This window comes from Zootermopsis nevadensis, unplaced genomic scaffold (assembly GCF_977971745.1).
Source record: "Zootermopsis nevadensis isolate Lab colony 2312 unplaced genomic scaffold, Znev_1.0 Znev_ptg000028l, whole genome shotgun sequence".
Classification (NCBI taxonomy): domain Eukaryota; kingdom Metazoa; phylum Arthropoda; class Insecta; order Blattodea; family Termopsidae; genus Zootermopsis; species Zootermopsis nevadensis.
Genome location: NW_028259160.1, coordinates 15,484,556 through 15,493,657, shown reverse-complemented (window position 1 = coordinate 15,493,657; position 9,102 = coordinate 15,484,556). Strand labels below are relative to the sequence as shown.

Below are 9,102 nucleotides of genomic sequence, written 5' to 3'. Positions count from 1 at the left end.
TATCTGTTCTCAGTGTTCCCGAAATGAAATCATTTAAGCTCTGATCCCATGACCGTATCGTAATTAGGCAGTCACGAACCTAATTAGCAAGTTTTATACTTAAGCTATGTCAGCGTAAGGACAGTAAATAATAAATATTTATTGATTCATCTGTGGTTTATTTAACCGCAAGCTACGTGCTTCATGACTGGAGTTCGATTCCCGACATAGAAGGATGTCACAACGTCCAGACCGACTCCGGGGCCCATTTGGTATTGAGGAAAACCACGAGAAACCTTAGGATAACCTGTCTGTGGAATCAGATTTACTTCTATGTATTTATGTTTATTTATTATTATTATTATTTAGTGTTCTGTCTGACGACAGGTCCATATGAACAGGATCCTTCCATCCTTTTCTCGGACTGGGACCTGTTCATATACGTTCTTGGCAGATGATCGAGAAGTGGTTTGCCATTGCCTTCTTCTGTGTGTGAATGGAGTAATTGTTGGGATGCCACGGAGGAAAACTCCGTGTTGCCTAGACCACGGCCTTGCCCAACACAAGTTATAAATTCGGGCACAGCCGGGAATCGAACCCGAGACCCCAGGATTACAAGGTCAGCGTTCTAACCGCTAGACCACCGTGGAATTGCACTACTGAGAGCAGGTTACTGGCAAATATACGTACTTGTGCATGTTTTTAGACTGAAGTCTTCAAACTTCTTGTACGCAAAATCCAATTCTTTCCATATAATTTGACTGTCTCCTAACATTTGTTGAAAGAGTCCATTCATATTGTACAATGGACTTAATTTAATGGGACGAGGTGTAAAAAATGTAATTGGATCTAGAAACATCGACGGTAGCATAGTCACAAATTGGCATAATTGTTATGCCTCTTTCGTCATGCCGTTTGGCCAACAATAATTCCTCATGTCGTCTGCCCACACGAACTGTAACGAAATTATATATCATTATCCTCATTTACAAACCAAAAACGTTCTGTACTGGCGTGGATAAAAATTCTGCGTTAAACGGTTACTTTTGTTGTAAGTTGGCAGCTCTGAATAATACGCCTACTATGCTCGCGTCTTCTTCCTGTACAAGGCATGATGGGACAAGATGGGAAAGCAGAGAAAGTCGTGTGGCAATCACGCGAAAGTTCTTTAGTAGTTTTTTTTAGTAAAGAACAGTATTATTTTGTTCTACGTGTTGCTGTGTTTGTGTATTTTATCTGTGTATCGATAGTTTGTGTTTAGCTTACGAATGCGAAGTGGAAGTGTTAGCTGATGATATAAAATTATCTTTTGTATAGGGAATGTTACAAAGACAAAACATAACCAAATGTTGATATCAGATTTGAGCTGTGGTGTACTGGGACCAGCGACAACGCAATACATCAGTCTTTGACGAATCTTGGTTCTTCTTCAAGTAGCCTAATCACGGTAAGTGAAGCATAATGTTCATCGAAGCCCATTGTAATAAGAAATTTCGGACGACTGTAGGAATGTTAGCTATGTCCTGCAGTGTGACGTATATGTTACATTCAAAGTACGTATTTTATAGACTAGTTTTTTCATATGTGAACTGAACGTTGGAGTCAAGTATGTAATTAAACGTGTTTTTACAGTTTAACTGGGTAATCCATAGAATAACTAATAGAGAGCAGATAATGTAAATGGTGGGTTATGGTGTGTATTTTACGTAGGTAAATTGCGAAGAACCAAAACCAACCCGTACCTGTTGAAAACATTATTTTACTACTTATTGTGACAGTTCTTCAATAAAGGATTTGCCGTACAAACCGAGCGCTTGACTCCGCCCCCTAGCTCCTTGGGCCTGGGTTCGGACACGTGCACTGGTCCCGAGCAGGTAGTTACACAGGCGACTTCCGAGGTATCCAGTTGTATCAGAACCTTGATGATGGGGACAGAGTTGGTTCCCGAAACGTCGGTTTGCTACGGTAACCAGTTAACGCGGCTGATTTCCCGAGAAGATTTTATTGAGTTCTTCAATAGTTATTTAATTTAATAACTAGGCATTCTGTAAAGTAACTAGTTGGAGTGCATAATGTTGTTTACGTAAATCGTTCAGTTAATGTATGGGTTAGCTGTGTATTTCGTGAAATAATGGAATTTCGTACTTTAACGGTAACATATATGTTGTTACAGGACAATATGGCCGATTATCTGGCTTCTTTCCCCATTAGAATACCCGAGGTTAATTGAAATACTGTAATTAATTCTCTATTCATGTTTCAAAGATATTATTAAAATTTCCGCAGTATCATAACTATGGCAGTCATCAGTCATTTGCGGTTTTCCTCAGGCGTTACAAGAAAATATTATGCCACGACCACTTCCTCCAACATCCATTTCAATTTATCACTCAGAAATTACTTTATTATTCATGAAACATAATCACATAGTTATCTACAGATATTTTAACTATGTGCCTTATCTAGTGCGTAATGTGGGTTCTCTCCTCGAGGTTAAAACAGCCGCGGCTTGAAGCTCCGATTATTCCCGTAAAGATCAAGTTGATTTTATACATTTTTATCTTTGAAATTCAGTGGATCAAAACTCAGTTCACTTTGACGAATGGCGTTTGTATGAAAATGTGTCACGTGAAGAGGTTACATCAGGGATTAAGAAGGAATGGATTACGGACCGGGTGTGGCCCACTTTCTCATTTCGCGAAGGATCTTTATTAGAAAATATCACAAAGAGAATCATACATGTTGTCGTATTGCACATAAGGATACGTTTTAATAAATCTTTCACGCATTTAAATACAATTAATAAAGTTGTATGTAATAATTACAGGGTAACAGCGCTCTGTTTACAGTTTTCTTAAGGGTACTGTTTGTTTGTTCCCAAAAGCCTCAACACATGAAATTGAAGAATCTGCCTTTGTTTAATAAATATGAACTTAATTTACGCATATTTAAAAGAGCAAGTATAAATATATTTAATTATATAGAATACTTATAAAAAAATTGCATCAGTGTTTCACTGTCGTGGTTAATTTTATTGTTTTGAAATCTGATAATCCACTCTCATTAAACTTCGCTTAATAAATAATTTTAATTATAATTTGATAACATTTATTTACTTAAGCTAGTTGTACAAAACTAAGGCTACGTAAAATTTAATTTTGCTTGTTTATACTTCTTAAGCATAATATGATGATAATGAGTTAAATAGGACATGTAAATCTTCATTATTCAGCTTCTAAACTAAAAAATATTTTTAACTTTTCTAGTGAATGTGTAATTACTTTTCATAACGTCTTCTGCTTAATACTTGTAGTGTGTGTCAAATCACATGTACCATCCGAATTTTACGTTCAATGCAACTGAATACGTGTCATTGTTGTTCGAACGTGGTACTGATGCCATTGTTATCCTCAGTTAGTGGATAACGGTTTTTCAATATTATCATTATTCTTCATTACCACAGTTGTCACAGAAGCCGATTTAAACTGATTTGAAGAAGTCTCTGGCCAGTTATGCTGTTTTTACGACTAATAATATCTTCCATGTCTGCATTTAAAATTACGTTTTTGTGTTTCAAGCACAAAAGTTGCACATCTGAACAGTACATAAACATGTGTATATAATTCTATATCTACGCTATCATTTGATATAAATAGGAATATATTTTATCTTATTTTAAAAACGTTCTTTATGAGTAGAGTATTAAACTTACTCTGCGTGTAAACTAATTTTAATTTTGTTCACACTTAACATTCGTCACTCGTATCTTTTTTAAATAATTATCTTGATAAGTGTATGTAACATTTTTCACGTTACACACGATATATCTCGTTTAGGACCATTGTCTGTTATGGTCAGAATTTGTTGGTAAAAGATCGGTGAAATGATCAGACCAGCCATCTCTTAACCTTTAAAGCTCATTATTTCTGGTTTTCAAGAACACAGTTAAAATGCACTAGCAGGAGGATTAATATAAATAAAACAGCGTAGGTCGAAACGTCGGAATTACGTGGTCACATTATAAACCTAATTAAGGATAGAAATTCTGTAGAGCATCAGAATATAAGGAATTAACAGAATCTCTCAGAACGTAAACGTCACTGGGCCTTCCGTTGAAGACGTAAGGTCCATTGTTGAGGTTATTAATTGTTGAATCCGGTTTCGCTGGTGGTTTGGGTTTTGGGTATGGATAAGAAGTAAGACTGGGCCGATTTAACTCTGTTATTCCAGGCTCCATAGTTGGTGCCCCTGACCATTGGTATATATTGGTTGGTTTACCATTAGCGATAAAGTCTATTGGTAAATTAATGAAAGGACTGACTTGCGACGATAGAGGCGAGGGGGGCGGTGGCTGACTGACGTATCCCATGCCAGGAACGAAAACATAAGGGGTGGGGGGTAAACGAATATAGTAGATTGGTGAGTCAGGGTATGGGATCGGGTTCTTGGGGCGGATGATGTTGTCCAGGGGATCTGTTCTGGCCAAGATCTCATTAGCGTCTTCGCTAGCAGCGTAGCCGTTGAAAGGAAACTCGGGCACGTAGCCTCCAGTGAAATGAGGCGGTTGCCAGTAGTCGTAGAAGGCTAGAGACTTGTCGGTGCGTGGATATCGTTGACTGTTACGTGTCTCGGCCATTGTTGACCTGTCTTCGTCTCGATAATCGGATGTGACGTCCCTTCGAACGAGATGGTGATACGATGCATCGCCCCTCATTGTTGGCAGAGATGAACTCTGACGTGGCATTGTTATAGCGACGAAGGTCACGGTCGCCACGAAGAGGTTGTTTGTTGCGAAGAATCTGGAAAGAGAATTAAAAAGATGTGAGATCACGCGGATATGAACCAGAGGTTGGTAAGCTCTTGTACAGTTTGAAGATGATAATGTTGCAGTTAGAAAAGCTGAATTGAAATGGAATCTGGGTGGTTGGTCACGCGTCAGAAAAATACACCTCAGAGCCGTGTCCGACACTTGGAAAAGCCAAGTTCAAGTCTGGGTTAGCCCAACAGTTACGAACTTCTAATACGTCTTTGTTAAAATGTAAGAATATATTAATAATAAGTCGATCTTAACGGAATTTACGTCTTGGATAAGTCTCAGCACTTCGATCGTAGGTTCGAATCCCGCTAGGGTCACCAGTGAATTTTCGTTTACGTGTAGATTCATTGTCGATTTTGCATTATTGATGTTGTTTCCATTATGTACCCTCAGGGGCCCGAGGTACCCGATGCCTGGGGGTAAAACTGGGCTACCCTGTATCCGAGGGATAGAAATTTGGAGGCCTGGTCCTCCAGGTTGGGGGGTTGGGCGTGGGGTTTACATCCCCATTCCGGAAAAAAAACTAATTGTACAGAAACCGATACTTTCCGAATGTAGGACTACGTGTTTGTGTTACAGATGCGCTAAACTTTTCGGTCTGTGACCGCTGTGGATTTTAACACATGCTAGAATATTAATTTATTTGTAGTACAAAGGATAACAGGTTTATTTTCGCGGTCGTTGGCTTCATTTTGCTTCGTCGCTTGTCAGTTGTTTTTGAGACGCGTTGCTGTGGCCGTTGGACCATAACATTGCAGAACGACCTTGAGGAGGTCGTACTCTGCAGTCATGTCTAACTGTGAAGATGAACCTTCCGAACACGTTTCGAGAATGTCCGCAAAAAATTCGAAGAATCTGTGTTTAAAAGGGGAAATCAATCAAAGAAACGTTCTGTCTTGTATGCAGTGATAGGTCGTGTTTGTAAATCAGAGTTTCTGAAACAGTTGTCAGACCGCGAATTCCCTGATGACCGTTTAGTGTGTCAAAGTGCATTATTCAAATAAGTCTACAGGTTTAATTATTACCACCATGCCAAAGTATACGAACGTGAGCCTTGTTTTTGGTTTACAAGACCAATGTTTACATTACATTGTTAAAATGAGTTACGAATACAAATATGGAGAGTTTCCGCTACTTTGATATGATCTGTCAACAGCCCTGTACAAAACTGAGTTACGTTTCATTAGAATATACGGTTTTAAAACGGGTTTTATCGAAGTGTACTGTTAAACGGCGTAACATTTAGGCTATTTTCATGTCTTTTAATTGCATATTATCGTCTTTATGAAGCCCACGAAGATATAGCAACGTTGCGAAGTCGTGACTAATATTCTTACTTCATAATTTTTTCCTCGACGTATACACCAAAATTCTTTAGTGTTAAATTATAATAGGCCACAGTAGCTTATTACCAATTTATTGTTCACAAGCGTCTAGCAATTTCTCATACCAAGTTGAGAAAGCATCGTTAAACGGACCTAAAATCAGACAGAGAGGAGTTATAGAAGAATTAATAAGTTAGAAACACCCAAGTTTTGCTTATAACTCGTCGTACGTACATGTAAGCGCTTATGATAATAGTTAGTTTTGGACGTAGTCGAATCTTGAATTACAGATTTTAAAAAGAGATGCATATTTCAACATTGTGATGGCGTTACATTCCAGGAAAGTATCACGCGGTTATTGGAGGCATCGCCCTCTTGAAAACAACAGTGGATTACAATTCTTTATTTTCTTATTAATCACAGGATCTGAGAAATTATCCGGAATTAAACATCTTTCCGGCAGCTCCAAAAGTATACCCTGTTCGACGTAAATTAATATAAAATAAATTAGAATAATTTGTGAGGGTGTTTTAGCGTTTCAAAGTTTATACACAGGATATGCAATATCTCTTTGTTGCCGTATTTTTTTAAATGTTATCTTACAAAATAAATTTCATATAAAACTTGTTGACATGTTTATGATTATCGGCAAATAAAATTTCACCGCTTAGTTGGATTATCAATGGCAAAATAACTAGCCGATAGATTTTGCACAGCCGCCATGTTGATTTGCATACTATTTGAGTTATGCTTGTAGTTTGAAATCAAACGGTAGATGGCTCCTCCATTACTTGAAGAATTCCAGCGTCTAGCAGTGTCATCTTGTGTGATGTTCGTTAAAGATATCAGTTATCAGAATAAACATTAGATGGCGCTGAGGTATTATTGTCGTACGCTCCAGTGTTTGCGTAACTACCCACACACCAAAAAAAGCATTTAACGGTCTCCACGAAGCTGAGAGATTTCTTAGAATCAATTACGAAATTCTCCATCTTCATTACCGTGTCCACAAGAGCACGCCCTCTCCCCATTCCTGAGCCCAATCTATCCATTTGTGTAACGAAATACAAGGAAAACAAACCATGGCGCTTTTGACTGTTACGAAGTTGACGAAGGATGAGAAATGCCCACCAGATTTTGTCTCAAATCCTGAAGATCTTTTTTTTTTTCCATTGGGCTATGTAGGAGGATAATATTAAAGTGAGGGTGTGCGTTCGAGTCATCTGACTTTTTGTGAGTGTGTATTGTAATGGATCTTTTGATAACATAAAGACGGGAAATTTCTCGATTAGCTGAGCGTCCTGTTAGCTTCTCAAGGAGAGTGGGTTAGTTCTCGATACGTCTTCGTGGCGTTGTGTTTTTGTTTAAGGTCTGCAGCTGTGTGCTGTGAAGTACGAGTTGCAGCAACACCGGAACACTGGCTCTGCCATTGTTGATTGTAGGAACTAATTCATGATCACGGCTGTTAAAACGTATTAAATGATTAGCACAGTCCGTGGACTAGATACACTTCAATCAAAGCCTTTACTCGCTCTATTAATTCTCCATAAAAGTTTAGTTTGAAATAACGTAAAAACGAGAATGAAATAGTGAGGCGAGTTTATAGGAAATGTGACTTGGCAGATTCCTACACGTGTACAAGGCTTTGTCGACAGGACCGGTCACGTTTATTCTCATACCTAACGCTGTTCTTCTCGAGATAGGCTAAAACATTTTTTTTTGAAATATATTATTTCACCTGTTGTTTATTTTTTATTTATTTTTCCTATTTCTGTCTGCTCGTAAATGAAAGTAACGGTCCTTTCATGGCTGAAAGTTAAAGATTTGAAATGCTGCTTAAGAATTCTGGTTTTCGGAACATCCACCTATCTCATTCTGACACCTAACATGTAATTGTTTGCAGAGAAGTCTGTGGGTAGTGTGCCGAATTAGTTATGAAGTTCCTCATGTTTTTTTGTAAAGATAACAAACATGCTTTAATGCAGGAACATAGATTGGTAATGTTTGGCAGTAAGATACTCAGACAGTGTTAGACCCCCATGAATATTAAAAGAAGTTTAGAGTACTGATGATAAATTTGTTACGATTGGCTGCGTATGTAGCTCGGATAGACACAAGAACGTTCTGATTCCATAAATGGTCGGGTAATTCTTTTACGGCGATAAGTTATTTGCCCCCAAGCTGGTAAATTACCCCTTGTCGGCTGTCCGCGACTGCTGGCTTCTCAAAAAGCTAGTTATATACGTGTAAGAAACAGTAAGAGTCTAAAAGGATTGGATAAAGGGTATTATTGTTCGTCCTTTGTTATTAAATACGCCAGTAAAATTGTTTCCTCCGACAATTGCGTATGAAAGTAGAATAAATGTTGTTCCTTCCAGACGTGACGATGTTCACCGAGAATGGACTTCGTGGTGGCAAAGGTTTATACAATGTTCAGAACATGGCAAAGAATCATAAAGGAATCATATAGAGAATAGGAACTGTGATGATTGTGATTTTCTTCAAACTACTAGTTACGTCGATTGTTAACGGTCTATACTTGAACAGGAGGGCTTTCAGTTTCTCAATCGACTCTAGCTGCGATCTGTTGGACGTAATCGTAACTAAAAGATGCGAACTTCAGAATTCTTTCATGGATACAGAGAATGTTTACCAGAAAATGTCAGGTCAATTCGAACGTTTCAGGAAGAAAGTTTAATATATTTCTTGTAAGAATTTGCTACGTCACAACGCGTAGTAGTTCGGAAACGTGGGCTAATTATGAGGTACACATAAATACCTATAAAACCGTGGGAATTGTTTGAATAAAAGGATGAATCTTTCACGCCTTCTTCAAAATGTGCGTATAATTTTGTTTTGTAAGTAGAAACTTTTATTTTTTCTTTATGGGAATGCACATGTGAGGTTGTCTTTGTATAAGCCTTCATATTATTGTTATCTGGAGTCTTTTAAACATGATAAACAAATACATTTTGAGTGCAT

At 38.0% G+C, this 9,102-nt stretch overlaps 2 protein-coding genes across 2 annotated transcripts in view; one reads left to right on the top strand and one right to left on the bottom strand.

The window, feature by feature from the left end:
* The first annotated feature begins 1,116 nt into the window (after nt 1–1,116).
* The window catches only part of LOC110826599 (sodium-independent sulfate anion transporter), a 73,320-nt gene continuing 65,334 nt past the window's right edge, over nt 1,117–9,102 (top strand). Inside the window, exon 1 of the mRNA XM_022057384.2 lies at nt 1,117–1,426. The gene's annotated coding sequence lies outside the window, so the exon portion shown is untranslated. The remainder of the gene's footprint in view (nt 1,427–9,102) is intronic.
* The window catches only part of LOC110826602 (uncharacterized), a 34,688-nt gene continuing 28,307 nt past the window's right edge, over nt 2,722–9,102 (bottom strand). The window contains exon 2 of the mRNA XM_022057395.2: nt 2,722–4,778. Coding sequence (XP_021913087.2) covers nt 4,010–4,778 — 769 coding nt within the window. The 3' untranslated portion in view covers nt 2,722–4,009. The remainder of the gene's footprint in view (nt 4,779–9,102) is intronic.